Consider the following 16,054-nt stretch of genomic DNA (forward strand, 5'->3'; position numbering starts at 1 on the left):
AAACAGTCTAAACGACTATAGAGGTGTTCAGGATAGCAGGGATTGAATCTGAACCCTCTTCATGCTCTCATGGAACAGATTGGGCCGGGCGTACAAAAAACAGCATTCATTCTGCAAGAGGACACCCCAGCTGTACCTGAGGTTGAAATACCTGCTGCTTTCCTCTCTCTTTGCAACACCACGTAGTCAGAGACACATTTCTCTTGAGAGCATGCTGACCACAGGGGCATGCACAGAGGCAGAGATCCCAAACTGGACTGGCACAGGCACATGCTGTTGGTGCAGCAGTCACTTCCCAAAGGTGGAAGTCTATTCTGGGGTCTGGGGCAGTTCCCAAAGAGCTGCCCATCTCCCTGATGTGGAAAGCAGTCTCTGCCCTCCTCATGCAAACAGACATCAGAGTATGCTGAGAGAGAAATATAATTTACTTCAGCTAATGACATGCAAACCTTGCTCACACAGGATTAAGTCTTCCCAGAATACTTCCCTGTTTATGACTTCCGCTGTTAGGGTTTTATTGAAGAAGTAACTCTACCTTCACTTAAAATTGTGCCATTCAAGGAAAGATGCAAATCATGTAATCTCATGGGATCAAATTCACCAGAGCCATCACAAATGTTTGGCTTGTCAGCAAGTTCACAAGTTACAGAGCTAATGTTATCTTATTTGCACCTTCATCCCATTACCTTCCCTCCAGACTTTATCCTGTAACTGCTGGTGTGTTTTTGCTGCAGTACGAGCCTGCCTCCCACAGCAGTCTGCTATTCAGTTCACAGAGACTGCCCAGGTGCATAAAGCAAATCAAACAAGTGTCACAGTCCAAAAGGAAAGTGTTTTCTCTATCACAAAAATAACAAAAACCTCACCCTGGAGAAAGATGGGAGCGACTCAGCTCCACCTGAATAGAAAAGCAGTGATGGCTGAGTGCATCTGGCAAGGCAGCATGTAGCACACAACAGGAGAACACAACATGCAGCTGGCAGGGAAAAAGGAAACCTTCCTGACAGCACAAGAACACCTCATGTCACCTGGCACCTTCTGTTTGTTTTGTCAGACCTGTTAAGAGATGGTGTGTTAAGCACATATAGGACTAGAAAGGCAGCTGTTCCCTCCCTAGGCTCCAGGGCCCAGGCTCAGACATGAACTCAGCAGTACATTAAATCAGATGACTCTAAGACGTTACCACCTCCCCAAAATTGGCAATGGCTTGAATTGAAATGTCACGTCATAAATCTGCTATAATTCACGACTAAAAAGTGGTCAGACACTCATACTGGGATCAGATGAGCTGTACCAGACAATATCCTTGTCAGCTGATTGAAGTTAAATTGGATTCATTCACTAAATGCAAAACACAGCCAGAAAAGGAATATACAACTTCTATATCCACATTCAGGAGCCATGGTGTGTCCAGAGCAGAATGCGATTTTCAGTAAGACTTCACGTTAACTTTCTTTAATGTCTACAGGGATCTACCAGCGCAGTTGGACAACTGTTAGAAAAACAGTTTGTTCAAAAAATAAATGGTTGAATAAATTATTTGCTGCATAACAGTGAAGGGCATCTCATGCAGTTTGCCATATGCTTTCATCAACCTAACTAAGATATTTTTAATTGCATCTTTTTCTCCTCCCCATTTTTTTGGGATCTCTTACTTTTCAAATCCTTTATCCATTTCTTGAGCTTTTCATAACTCTTTCCTAAAGATACTAAGAAACCAGCAGTCCCATTCCTTCACTGCCAGTGGCTTTCCATGTCTGAGGGAAGGCTTGCAGTGCTCTATTTGCCTTTAGAAGAAGGACTGAGTTATTTGCAGACAGAGAGCATGTATCAAGCTCTCTGAGAAATCTGAACACTTTGTTTATGATTACATGCAGGGTCAAGTATAATCTCCCACTGCTCAGTTAAATGGCAGCAGCTTAGCTGAAAGTGAATACTGCTGTGCAACGGTGTAATAAATTATAAACCACCTGGGTTGTGGGGGGGAATGACAGCGGGTAAACTCTAATTTAACACCTCTAATATAGCTCCCTGACCACCTCCTGAGCTTCTGAAGAAAAAGGGGATTTGTAGTGTCCAGGAAAGCCAAAGTTATTGGTTCTTTTATCTCTCTTAGCACCGCAGGTCATTCAAAAGGACTTCTGCAGGCAGCTTAGATGACAAATAGTGACAGATTCTGAGGAGAAACGATACTGGTATTAGCAGTAATTTCATTTGTTGTGAGGTTGACAGACATGATGAAAAGGAACATTCCTCCACAGCCGCCGCGACTCCAACCTTTGACCTTGGAGGCAGCCATCGCAAGCAGCTCTGCTCTTTGCTGCCCTGCACACGTGGTGTCTGTGACAGGCAGAAGCCAAAATCCCTTCCAACAACCCCTGCCATAGCAAAACCCCACAGCACAAAATTGATTGGATTACACAAATCTGGGTGATGTTTTTGTAAGCAATGCCGGTGTGAACTGGAGCGGCACAGGGACGCAGCTCAGCCTGTCCTTCTGGAGTGCCTGAGCCGACATCAGGATGTGGACATAAAAGCTAACAAGGTGAAAACTTGAACCCCCGGATTACTGCTGCTATTCTATGAACAACCTAGCATTACTCCTCGATGTTTCCAACTCTAATAATAGCTTGCATATGATTTGCAGTTTCTTGCTTTTTTCCCCTTCTTTTAAAACCCTTTGTTTCCCCAGTTTAAAAGCCATATATAATGTAAGATTTTTTTATGTGTGACATTTTTTGCTGAGTGGGATGGTAATTCAAGTGCACACTAGAGGAACACAACTGGAACCTGTCCTGAGTACTGGGAGGATAATAAACTGAAACCACAGAAGGTTTATGTATACTGAAGCAAACTTGTTGAAAGGTTACCAGTGGCAGCAGGCAATATAAATAGTACACGAAAATAAACTAAGAAAAAGCTAGTCCAGTATAATTAATCAAACTGAGACGCCCAAGCAAATAAGCATTAGAGGAGCTGCAGCCACTGTCTTTCCACCACTGCTACCTGGGAGGAGGCCCCCAGCAGAGAGTGATTGCTACAGATAAATAACTGAAGAGATGCAGGCCTCTCACTGGGATCAATACTTAGAGTAAGTAGAACTTAATCCAGTTTTTCAGCTGATTTTCCTGCTTCAATAAGGCTCAGAACATGGGGGGGGGAAAGCCACGCAATACAAGAATACAAGCCATAGAATATGGGGGAGATACACACAGAACAACCTGCCAGCCTCTTCAAATCCCTCTAACAAGCAAACAATTTCAGCACAGAAAAAAAAACAAAACCAAAAACAAAAACAAAACAAAAAAAAACCAAACAAGAACAAACAAACAAACAAACAAAAAAACACCAAAAGAACTACATCTACATTTGTTTTGATCAAAATCAAAAGCATAAAGGAGCTGCAGGTAAATTTAAATGATGGACTGCGCGTTCCCATCATTGCCTAAAAGGAAGCCTTAAAATGACAGATTTTTAATTCCAGTAAGTAGAAGAGGTTTCTGCAAGAATCTCTGCGAGGAAACCAATTTCTTAAATACTCACTCTTACCCCTGATGGAAGAGAAGGAAATGTAGCACCTGGCTGGCCAAAGGATCTTGCTGACGTAGTGATAAAAGACGAGCCGACATTTGGTGGATAATCTAAATAATGGACCACACAATTTTGTGAAAATCTTGATTCATATTATTAACGTGACTCAGTAAGCAATGCCCCATTTATGCAACAATTAATTTCATCATTTCAACACCATTGCTTCATTGTACTGTGGAAACAACTACTTGTTGGAAAGAAAAATAAATTCCCACTTTGAAAGGCAGGTTGCCTTTTAAGTCTTACTGCATACAATGCACTATTTTCCCTGGAAATCTGTATCATATGTCATTTGAAATGCCCAGTTCTGCCCAAAGACTGAAATCCCCTTTCATTAAAAATAGTTTTTTAATTATTGTACATGCAACCATTCACCTTCAATACTAGATGGATTGAAAACTGCTGCATTATTTGGTGATAAATGCAATGTTCCATCTGCTGAACTTAACACACACCGGATACCAGTGCTGGAAAAGAAAGAAACAACTTTAGGAGCATGCATGGCATGTTGCAAATATCAAAGTCTAATTATTAGATTGTAAATTCCTGGTATAAAGCCACTGAAGTAAGGGATGCTTTATTAGAAATTCAATTGGAAAAGCATCTCTGAAATAATACTTACTTATCTGAAAAAGCCATACATTTTTGGATGTGTAGAGTTCCCTTTACGTGCTGATCCCAGTCCTATGTTGAAACAAAGAGACGATGAGCACAGGAAAAATCCTAAGACAAATTTCTGAAAGACTGTTTCTCTGTTCAGTTTACCTTATTCTGAAGCTAATACTTCATGCTGAAGATCTAACTGTATGATACTGGAGCCAAGCATACTTTTCTCCAAAGCATTTACTGATTTGTTATTTGTGGACTCAGTTACCAGTTACATAACACAGAGATAACTTCTCTGTATTAGCTTTTAAATTCTACATGTTTATTTCTCTTAAATCAGGTAATTTTTTTTGGAAAAGCTCATGCTGAAAGGCTCTGAGCATCCTCAGCTCCTGCAATGTCCATAACAAGGGTGCTCATCACACACGGCAGCAAAGACGGTGATCATTCACTTCAGTAAATAAACACATTTGTAAGAGAAGTGCATTCAGCTTTTTACATTTCTATGGGCCAAATAGGACAGCATATTAAATACTAATAAACAGACCAACTGAAGCTCACTGTAATTACAATTACACCATTCTTATAAAACGTTTAATGAAAAACACACATGCCCAGCATGCCCGAGGTGGGGGTGAGTTCAGACCACTCCTGTAGTTGCAGCAGCCATAGAAAAGCCTCTAGCAAGCAGCTGCTCAAAGAATAAAAGGGAAACATGAAAGAGCAAATACATTCAAATCTCCCAAAGCCACAGGGCATGTATGTATCAGGTATTATTTCAGTTGCTGGCTACCTTCCTTTGTACACTCATGCTGTTGCAATATTTTTGTCAGGCCACCACTGGCATGAAAACACATGCCTTTGCAGTGAGGTGCTGGTCCTGCAATGTGATGGAAAAGGCCACAAGGACCAGTGGGACAGAGCTCACCTAGGGGGCAGAACAACCCCAGGCAAGGCCTGTGGATGGCAGTGCCTTTCTCCAGAGCTGACTTATATACCATGATCTTGCAACACAGGATCTCTGTACAACAGGCAAGTTTCTGCTCAAGGCTGATTTTGAATTTCAGGGTCTTTTGACAGTATGAATGTGGTCAAGAAAAGCTGTTAGGGCCCACAACAGATAAGATCTGGGAGCCTGGTCTGCACCCCTCATGCTGGGTAGCATCTTTCTTCCAGGCCAAAGCCACTGGGACAATGAGTTCTAATTCTTTTTTCTGAGTTACTGGAAGATGGAGGACAACCCAACAAAGAAATTATCAAAGTCATTTTATGGAAAAGTGCTATTTTGTTGAAGTGACTTTCCGCAAAGCTTCTATCAGGAAGGCTTTGGGATCAGAAACAGAGACAGCCAAATGAAACTGCAGATGTGCAATTACAATACTGGCTGGAGGAGGGCAGATCAGGTTCAAGCTCCTCCTCCCCCTGATTCACCCCCATCAGAGAAGGGAATGACGCGTGCCTGGGTCTGGCATTTCTCACACCAGGACCACAGCCTCCCAGCGGCAGATTGCTGCGCACACACACTGCTCTCCACACTTCCACAGCGCAATGCGGAACAAAAACAGATCTTGAAATCCCAGCAGTTTCCACAGAAGAGATTTACAGCGCTACAAGCCCTACGAAACTGTGTATCTCTCTGTGATAGAGGCTGACCTGGCTGACAGACTATGCTAGGACAGGCAGACAGACAAATCAACTGACGGACAGGGAAACCCCTTTGAACACCACAGATGCGCCTGGGCGCATTGAAATCACTCACCTTCAGATCAAAGATCTTCTTGTCACAGAGGGAGCAGACATGGGGGAAGTGGAGGGGAGCCACACCATGAAGGTCGTTCAGCTCGTGGGGCTGCAGTGACCTCATGGGCAGGTCGGGCGCGCCGGCGCTCAGCTCCTCATTCTGCCTCAGCCGGGGGCTGCCGAAGCTCTGCTTGCTATTGTTGAGCCTGCCGAATGCCGGGGCAGCGGCCGTGCTAAACTTTGTGTCAGGTGTCGGTTCTTCGGGGTTGTACAGCTCGTTTCTTATTTCATACGGCTGCTGGCTTGCTGATGGCCACATGCTGTCACTGGGCAGGAGGTCAGACTTGTTTTGGCTGGAGAAATTGGGGATATTTTCCCACTGGTTGCTTGTACCTGTGCCATGTAAGATGGGGCTGGGATCTCCTTTTGGATGAGCACCGGTGTGTGGGTCGCCGGGGAAGGCAGGCGCTGCCCCATAGGCATCTTTCTGGAACCCTGCTGGAGAGTCGTGCTTCAGCGGGCCGGCGGGGCCAAAGGGCCCCTCGTAGCGAGCCCCAACTGCCGAAGGGAAGCCGGACTGATCCCCTTCCGAGGCGTAGCCCTGTGGGGCGCTGACATTTTGCTTGCTGTACTCATAAAAGCCCCCAGCGGCAGCAGCGGCGGAGGGGCCCACCTTGTTGAGTCCAACGACCACGGGCTGCTGGCTGGAGGTGGGAGCCATGACGCCTCCAAAGGGACTCATGACGATGGCGTTGGGGGCCTGGGCCTGCATGGGCCCCAGGCTGCCCCCTGCGCTCTGTGCGGGAAAGGCGATGCCGCCAGAGGAGAACCTTGTGCTAGCAATGGCAGGCCCTGGCGGAGGGCCACCTGCAGAGTGTCCCGGAGAAGCACCCATCACAGAGGGGTGCCTCAGCTGGTTGAAGAGCGGCTGGGACATGGCCACTTTGGAGAGCACCTGGTTGAGGACTGTGGCGGCAGCAGGGTTGTTGGTGACGGCGGTCTGAGCCAACTTCAGCCTGTGCAGTGTGAGCTGTGCCTGGAGCTGGGCCAGCTGCAGGCTGGCCGGAGAGGGGAGCAGGGGGCTCGGGGCACTGACGGAGAACGGGCTCTTCTCCAGGAGCTTGGCAGCACTGCAAAGGATCGGGATCGGGTTAGCTGAATTCACTCAAAATCTGACTGCGCTCACCTCCTGCTACAGCCCAGCATGAGACAAGCCATCAATGTGATAATTTACTCATCTAAACACAGAGGGAACAAGGTGGTGGTCAGCAACGCAGTCATAATCCAACACCTTCGCTTAAAACTCTGCTGCTATATATACCATTTTCAATCAAAAAGTTATGAGCGAGACAAGCGCATCAAAGGCCTCTCTTGAAAATTCTCATTTCATCCCTCACAGATCCCCCGGATCAGGCCTTCAGCCTTCAAGTTCCCATATAATTCATACTCATACAGCAGACCAGGAGAAGAGGCAACACAAGAGCAAATCTTTGTTTTTCCAACAATGGAACAATGTTTTTCCATTGTTCTATGCAACCTTTGCCCTTCCTGCTCTGGCACACGCTGTGCTGTTACGTTACGTTTGGTGGGACCAGCAGCACCTTTTCTTACAGAGCAGGAGGGAGTGAAGAAAGGGACATCAGATGGAATTGTAAAACCAACCTGGTAAGAACTTCACAACTGGAACGTAAAGCAAAATTTCTGCAGCGTAAGCTGCTGAAAATTGGGGTCTTCATAGTATCTAGAAATTACAGGTGTATTGAGTGTTCTCCATTAAGTCTAACATGTGGGGTAAATACACAGAAACTAATTGCCTGCTTGAATTCCAAAACTAAGAATATAGGAGATGACACATCGAGGTGTATGGTGGGTCCTGGCATTGGAAAGCACCTTTGGGAGATCTCCTCTGCTCACACCACAACCGCCGCTCTCATCATATGAAACACTGCAAACATTAAATGGGGGGAAAAAAATCCTAAATTTGTTAAGTCTAACAAATCTATATAAGCAAGTGAAATGTTATAAAGGAAAATATCAGGCAATGCTGTGCCCACCCTGCTTTTCCTGCCCCCTGCATCCTTCTACATCCAGCATCACCAATGGCAGAGCCAGCCTGGTGCGTGTGTACATACACCATCCCACGGCCGTGCTCTTTCTGCATGTCACGCTGGATATCAGCAGCCATTTTCATGCCCCCATCAGAAAAATGTTAGCCATCACTTCTTCCACCCACAGGAGCCTTTGCTCACAGATGGTACAACAACTCAACACATTACAGACGGCTGCTGGCCCTGAAAATGAGAGCAGAGAGCACAGAGTAGAAGGGATGCAGTCCAAAACTCAATTAATTTACACTGTAAAACTGTATTTAGAGTTTTGATTTAGGTCTTTCAAAGCAGCAGGGGCTACACATCAACCGCCATGCAGCGCTCACTGTTAATAATCAGCCAATTTGCTGAACTGCATGGATGAAGTTGTAGCTAATGATAAATGTCTTGTCAGCATGCTACATTTGAAAACCACAAATTAGGAAAACATCTGCTTAAATCCAAAGTATGACTAAGAGAAAATGAATGGGTTTCGTGTTTAACATTTCACTTCCACCAGCAACTGCAAGGCACATCTGTCTCCAAAAATACAAAATGCCGTTTGGATAAGTGCATCGTTATGTAATGACGAGACTCGCTGTCAGCACAAGCTGACACCAGCATGCTTCTGCACTGAGGTGCCTTTTGTTTTCCTGCATGGCTTCCATCCCTACCTCTGAATCACAATTATAGTAAGGTTTCCTATAAACCTGACCACAGATGAAAGTCGGGGTGGAAGTACTGCCAAAACAAGAGGGAGGCTGGGGGAATCCCAGCACGCAGGGTGCTGAGGGCCCCTCAAAGCTGCTCAGAAGCCCCATGGAGTGCAAGGGGCTTAGCAAACAGATGATCCCACATCAGCACAGCATGCACACTGCTGTCACTGCCTGGGAATGCAGAGTGACCCCGTACTGTGCCACCAGCATCTGCACTGCACAGGACTCACCGCGCTCACAGCTACTGTTTAATTTTATAGCTGCTTGTAAGTTCTGTACGTTAAGCAAGCTGCAAAACTGTTTTTAAAAGCTTTATAGAGCATGCAAATATGAACTGCCTGGTAGCCCTAAAATAAAAAGAGAAGTTGACAGACAACATGTAATGCTTTCAGGCTCAGAAGCTGCAGAGGACTGCTGTTCCCAGCAACCTAATTGTGCTGTGCTGCAAGCCCGCGGGGCAGCCTGCACATCCCCGCTCTGTTGGCTACCTGCTGGATGTGGGCATGGTCCCTCCCTGTGAATCCAATCCAATACTCCTGCAAGCCCCTGAGCTCCCCCAGACTTGCTGCACAGCTTGTACTTTGTCTGACCCCAGCATGCACACAGTCACTGCCAGAGTACCCTGGCTTACAAGCTTCTGCCCAACTCCGCAGGCTGGTGGTGGGCAGCTGGGGGCTGTCAGGAGCTACCTCACCTGGGAGAAAACTAATGTTGAAAGGAGAAGCTGCAGCCCCCCAGCCTCTCACAGAGGGACGGAATTAGCAAGAAGGGTCATTCCCATGCACTCCTAGTTTTGGGAATGGCCCTGGTTTCAGCTGTCTGGTTTGCATTTCCAGATTTCAGGGTACTTCAGTTGCACACTTTATCCTCCCACAGCAGAAACAGAATATTTTAGCATCTAATCAAGCCAAAGAAGGAAGGACATGCTTGTGGGGCACTGGGAAAAGCAAACGTGCAGATTAGAGGTCAGGAAGACAGTTGTGCACAGAGCATCTCTTAGAGCAGTGCCCAAATTGAAGGATTTCTGTTACGTTACAAAATACAGGCCGTAAGAGGCGTGCAGGACTGCCACGCACAGCTTTTAAAATTTCTTCTCCTCTTTCTGTTATAGAATCATTGAATTTACACACTCAATAACACCACTTGGCAAATCATCCCACTGCAGTTTTACTAACTCACCGAAAACTGCAAACCCAATGTGAAGATGGTGTTTGGCTTCGGCATTTCGTGGGGCCATTCGCCTCTCGTACGCACACAGCTCCCACCCTGGCTCGTCCTCACATTACTGACACGCAGCCCCTGGCTGCTCAGGGTGGGAGATGCTGCTATGCAGCCTCACTCCTCACTAAGCCTGCAGTGGACAAAGTCAGCTCTATCCTCCTTGCAAAACGTTCCTCTTGGTGAGGTCAGCAATGTAAAAGGTTAACTGAAGCGGTTCCCTTTGTTAACCGAAAGCCCTGCACCAACTGAGTTCCTGCCCAGCTCTGGGAGCTGGGAGTTGAAGATGCGCATTATTTGCTGCAAAAGTCGTAATGAAATTGCAAACACTGGCAAGGCCGTATTGCTATCAATCAATTCTATCCATCTGCTACCCTCATAATCCTTATTATGCTTTTAGCATCCAAGAGCACTGAGCAGCACACAGGGTCGGAGGTAAAGCATCCAGACAGCTGGATTATTGGAGTAATCCCGTCTGCGAGAGCAATGAAAGGCTGAGCCCAGAACACATCACAACAGAGCATCCAGAGCATCATTCCCAAGTGACAAAATTCAGGCTGCTGGGCACCTCTGAGAACTAGGAAACAAATTATATTAAAAAAATCACCAAACAAAACTACTGAAGTTGTGATCTCAGCTTCTTATTCAGAAATTATTTCTATCCAGAAGTATTTGAAGTGCTGAATAGGGAATTAATTTGAAGTCTTCCAAAACAGATTAATTCACTGCTGTGAATCTTGCACAACTTCTAAGATATTGTATCCCTTGCCTCACAACCCTTCTGCCTTTATGTATAGCTATACTGAGTAGTCAAAATCTCCGAAAGAAATTTGTTATTATTTTCACTACAAAATGTTTTGTAATATGTACTTTTCCCAAGGCCTTCATACTACTGTGCTTTTTTCAGAAGTGAAGTAGCCAAGGATCCGAAGACATCTAAGGAAGCCAGATGTACGACTGCTCTTTAATAACCCATACTACATTTCTGACCACCTGCAACAACATGCTGTTTTCCATCCATTTAAAGTGTTTCTGAATCAATTTTCCTAACAGAAAACTTACAATTTTTAATTCAGTACCCTTGAACACAGCAAAGAGAACCATTTTCTGATTATCCGAGCACAAAAGCAACAACACACTGTTATGCAGAAGCGTGAATACCCCTTCCCTGTAACGCATCATTTATTCAAGCAGCACAGGACTGCCTTCTTGAAATTCATCCAGAGCAATTGCTGCTGCACTAAAAGTGAAACAAAAAAACTGAAGATCAACAAATCACATTCTATGTAGATGAAGCTGAAAAGACATTATGGGTACAACCACCCTCAAATAAAAAAATGCACTCTTTGTCAGCACCGCAGGGAGAGCCTGTGTTCGTACCCCAGGACAGAATTTGGCTGCCTGAATTCAACGGGACTGCAAAGCTGCATTTCACCCGCTGGTAGAAGAAAACACCAAGCTCAGCCATCTCAAAAGCATACGTTAGTAATCAGAATAAGTAATTATTGTAACAATGTTTTACATCGTGTTGTTTTGCTGATCTCATTAGGAATACGGGTTTTACATTTTTGCTTGTTGAACAAGAGCAGCACTTACAGCCCAATGAAGGCTGTTGCACTGGTTAAAAATGGCCACAACCCTTTTCCTGTGCTACAGATTGCAGCTGGCTATTAACAAATGACTGTTTTCTTTCTCTGCATCTCCACAAGAAATATTTCCTTTGGTTTGTAGTGAAATGACCTTCCTGGTCAGAAAAGATGAGGAAGTCTGCTGAGAAGAGGACAGCCCTCCACTTTCATCGTTTGAGCTCAGTCACCATCTGCAGCAGAACTTATTTTTTGGCTGAGTTTTGGTTAGAACTGATCAAAAAAAGAAGAAAAAAGATCATATTTCAGAGCAAGTTCAGCTAATGATGAGGAGCACTAAAAGCCTTAAGCCACTTTAATATGTTTATAAGCTGCAAGTAAAACCGCTCTTATCCCAAGTAACGATGTTTAAAGCCCTCTATTATACTACTGAGGGACTGAGTAAAACTCCAGCCAAAGTATACATGTACTTTGCCAAGAGAGTTTTGCATATTTTTGGCAATAGAAAACTCTATTATCTGGACAAACACCCAACCCAACAGTTAGCTGGAAGATGAAATGTAAAATGTTTTCGCAGAGCTGCTATGCTCAAGGTTTATGAAGGTGATGGGAATTAAATGCCTGACTCCTACCAAGAGTTCTTTGTGCTCATTTGAAACTTGCACACAAAATAATATTTGCCTTTGTTTATATGCAGAAAAATCAGTTTTACTGGCAAAACAACAAGACCTGGGGGCAAACACAGCAGCTACCTCTCAGATAACGACAGCAATCACGGACGCAAAGCTAGAAGTGATGCTAGGAGGACGGCTGGACTAACCCCGAGGTGGCATCGGTGACTCCTGACGTACTCATTAAATTTGCTCTTAGGAACCTGCCTTGCTGGGATTTCTCCAACCTCCTTTTTCTGCACGTCTCACATATTGCATTCGTTTGCAATGCTCAAGTGCTTTTTTTTTTTTTGGTTGCAGCGCAACCCAACCCCTTTCCTGAAGTTGCTGCCCCCCTGCAAACCAGAGACATTGGTTGGGAAGAATCCCTCACACCATGCTGCTCTGACTTTCCATGGGAATGGCTGGCTCAGACCCTTCCATTTTTGATCATCCAATGGATTTTTTGTCACCATTTCACGTTGCCCTCATCAATACTGCATCCAGGTTATGCCAGCTCTGATTTGTCAGGATTACTCTGGATTCCTATGCACTTGTAAATCCTCATCTCTTGGCACTAGCTGTAGATCTAATGGGTGCTTTTTTTACCCAAGTCATCAATGAAAGTATCAAAAATTCTTCCCAAGAAGGGAATGATGATGCACCTTCCCATTTTTCCTCTGAACACTATTACTCTAAAGACATCTCCTCCACCTTGCAAATCTGCTTGTGTGCTGAAGAGACCACACTCTTTTCTGCTAAAAACAAATCTAAAACAACAATAATAAAAATACTATTCTGTCTTATTTAGAGCTGTGAGAGTGAAAGGCTAGATCAATCCACAGTGAGATTTCTTATTATCGATTCCTGTGGTTCTGGCAGAGACATTTTGATTAAAACACACTTACATGTTTTGCTTTCTTTTCATTAACATTTGTTTTTATTGGCTTAGCCATTTCCAAATGCCCAAGCCAATGCCATAGACAGCAATTCTCACTTGCACCATTAGAAGAATCAGGTATCCTTGAATTTTGTAGCGGTCTTTGCACTTCCCCTCCCTGTTACTGTGTACTGTTTTTCAGTATATTTTTTTATAATGGAAATACATTTCTTATTGGCATGGAAGCCCAGACTGTTTATTACACTTCTTTCTGCTTTCCCTCCTGCAATGCATGTCTCCGTAAATATTTAATCAAGCAAAGTTCAACTGTTTTCAAATAAAGGATGTAACCAGCAAATGCACCACATGAACCCAAGGTTACAGGGAAGGATTTTCGGAAGCTGCTGAAGTTGCTTTTTAAATGTCCTGTTCCAGAACATTTAAGTGCTGTTTGGTTCTGATGACATGTCAAGGTCTCTAAGGATCAGCGTGCACACAGCAGCACTGCTTTGTATTTTAAACTCCTGTACACTGCCAGACAAATTCATGTAGCTGTACTGCATCCATCTATTCGCAAATACTTCCCAAGGAAACAGTTCTTTGTTTACTGAACTTAAAGGAACATAATAAAAAATTTTAATATTTTAAATGTGCACTAAAAATTGCCAGAAATAGCCTCAGCACCAGATCAGAGCTCCAAATCACCCGATAGAGCAAGGTCCTCGGGCCAGATAGATGCTCTCAGCTGTGCTCCCATAAGGAGGGGTTGTAAGGGTCCCCATAACATTGCTGCGCCAACACTTGTGCCATGCCCAAGGGAAGAGATGAGCAGAGCCTGGGGCTTGCTAGAGACCAAGGGTCAGAGAGTGAAAAAAAAAAAAACCAAAAAAAAAAAAACCAACAAAAAACAAGAGAAAAGGTGGCAATGTAAAGCCATGGGGATAGCAGGGAGGTTGGGACAGGCATTACTGCAAAGGCAGAGCCTGGTATCTGTGTGAGCGGCCCCAGCAGAAGCACCTGAGCTAGGGGCAACAGCTCTGCTGCAGCTCAGTGCTCCTAGCCAGCCCTGCAAACAGCAGAAATGACGTGAAAAACTCATCACAATCAAAGGGAAAAAAGGAAAATGCAACCTAAAAACAAAACAAGCTAATATAATTAAAGTCAGAAACCCTTCAATGGTTTTTTTTTACACAAGGACAAATGCCAAACTGGAAGATAGTTCTTGACATATAGTAGTTCCTAGAAAAGATATTACAGTAGTATCTCGCCACACTTTCTGCCAATGTGTTTTCCACATAGCATTGTTTGCCACTACAGAAATGACGATTCTGAGCATCTCGCTATCTCGCAGCGCTTGGAAGCACAGCAGTTTCCATTTGTATGTTGAAAGTAGAAAGCATACCGTGGTAGACAGATAATGCCTCATCTGAATAAAGCCTATCTATTTCACAGTAATAGAAGACAATATAAAAGCCCTTTTACAGAAGTAATACCTTCAGTTTGTGGACAGGAAATGACATACAGCTGCAAAACGCTGAAGTTCTAAGAACGACTTTTTATTTCTACGTAGTTTCATTTGTGCTCGGGGAAAGGGACTGTCATTTGTGGGGAAAAACAGAATGTTATAAATTACCTGTTTTATCCGTTCGTCTTGCAATATTAACTCCAATGACATATTTCAGAAGTTCAATGAAATACTGTGTTAGTAAATTATTCCTCGAGGAGAGCACTGGTGGGCGCTCCCAATGCTAGCAGTGCAGGCGGCAGAAGCCACGCGCGCATCTGAGCTCCTCTCCTCGCACCCTGGGCCAGCTGAGAAGCACTGCCTGTGACTGGAAGTCATCAGGAACATAATTAACTAAGCCATCATTTTGTAATTAATCGATATCACCGCCTCCTCTGAGCGCTGTTACATGGCATGTGTCACTGGGCACGTCGGAAAGGAGCGCGCGGGTCAGGCGACGCAGACCTCACCCAGCTGGGACCGAGCAGGCTGCAAAGCCTTGCCGATCTCCGTGCAGCAAGAGCACTGTTCCCACATTTCTTTTCAGTTATATTTAATTTAAAAACAAAACACCGAAGAAAAATGTTCTTTTTTTTCTTGAGGTCTTTGAAACCAGACTTTAATACTAGGCCATAATATTCATACAGTTACACGCAAGGAATATGCAGCACATTTTGGCCTAGGAGCTTTCACTATCAGTTTTACTATGGACATCACTCACTTTTTCTTCAACACATCCACATTTCTGTGCTAGAGAAATTTCAACAAGAACCTTGAAAGACATGTGGAAGGTTTTATTTATTTGCCTTACATTAAAACACAACAGTTGATATGAACCTGACCTGAGCGCGTCCCTCCTGGCAGGATGCAGCCCGTGCCAGAGCTGCTGGAGCCCTTTGGCTTTGAAAAGTTAAGTTTATTGTCTTGAATAATAAACTGACACTCAATCACAGCCCTCTGCAACAGAACATAAAACAGGCCAGAGCCCAAACCTTGAGAGAGGACCAAAAGAGCTTCCCGCAAAGGAAACAAAATTGGGATTTATGTTAAGTAATGTCACTTGCTTTATTCTCCCTTTTTGCCTGCCTTCAGCATTAATTAGCAGTAACTGACATTTAACGTGCCCCGAGCTCTACATGGTAAAATTGATTAGTACACTAAGAAGGAAAATAAGAATCATTTTTTGATGAAAACTATCAGGTTTCAGAGCAGCACATGCAGCAGCTGTGAAGACAGAAAAAGTGTGAAGATATTAACCCGTCCTCTCCATTCAGCTGGCTATTTGTCCAGCCCTGCTGACCAAAGTGTCGGTGCAGATGGGCAGCCACTGTTCTCTTGCTCAGCAGGGCATTATTTCCATACATTTTGCTTGCTCTTTTTTTCTGTTCTGGTTTTTTTTTTTTTTTTTTACCATAATGCACATGCCTTGCTCAGAGCTGTGATCTGTACATGTAGGACTAAGGTAAATCGGGTTTT

The 16,054-nt window shown here is 44.3% G+C and overlaps 1 protein-coding gene across 2 annotated transcripts in view; it reads right to left on the minus strand.

Moving 5' to 3' along the window:
- Window positions 1–16,054, minus strand: part of RBM20 (RNA binding motif protein 20) — a 73,200-nt gene that overhangs the window by 20,098 nt on the left and 37,048 nt on the right. For both annotated transcript variants that reach the window (XM_042818852.1, XM_042818851.1), the window contains exons 2-5: window positions 5,957–7,067; window positions 4,214–4,275; window positions 3,967–4,058; window positions 3,550–3,641 (exon numbers count right to left, since the gene is read on the minus strand). In XM_042818852.1, coding sequence (XP_042674786.1) covers window positions 3,550–3,641; window positions 3,967–4,058; window positions 4,214–4,275; window positions 5,957–7,067 — 1,357 coding nt within the window. The remainder of the gene's footprint in view (window positions 1–3,549; window positions 3,642–3,966; window positions 4,059–4,213; window positions 4,276–5,956; window positions 7,068–16,054) is intronic.

This window comes from Centrocercus urophasianus, unplaced genomic scaffold, assembly GCF_019232065.1.
Source record: "Centrocercus urophasianus isolate 14NV4802_14NV808 unplaced genomic scaffold, USGS_Curo_1.0 seq_17, whole genome shotgun sequence".
Classification (NCBI taxonomy): domain Eukaryota; kingdom Metazoa; phylum Chordata; class Aves; order Galliformes; family Phasianidae; genus Centrocercus; species Centrocercus urophasianus.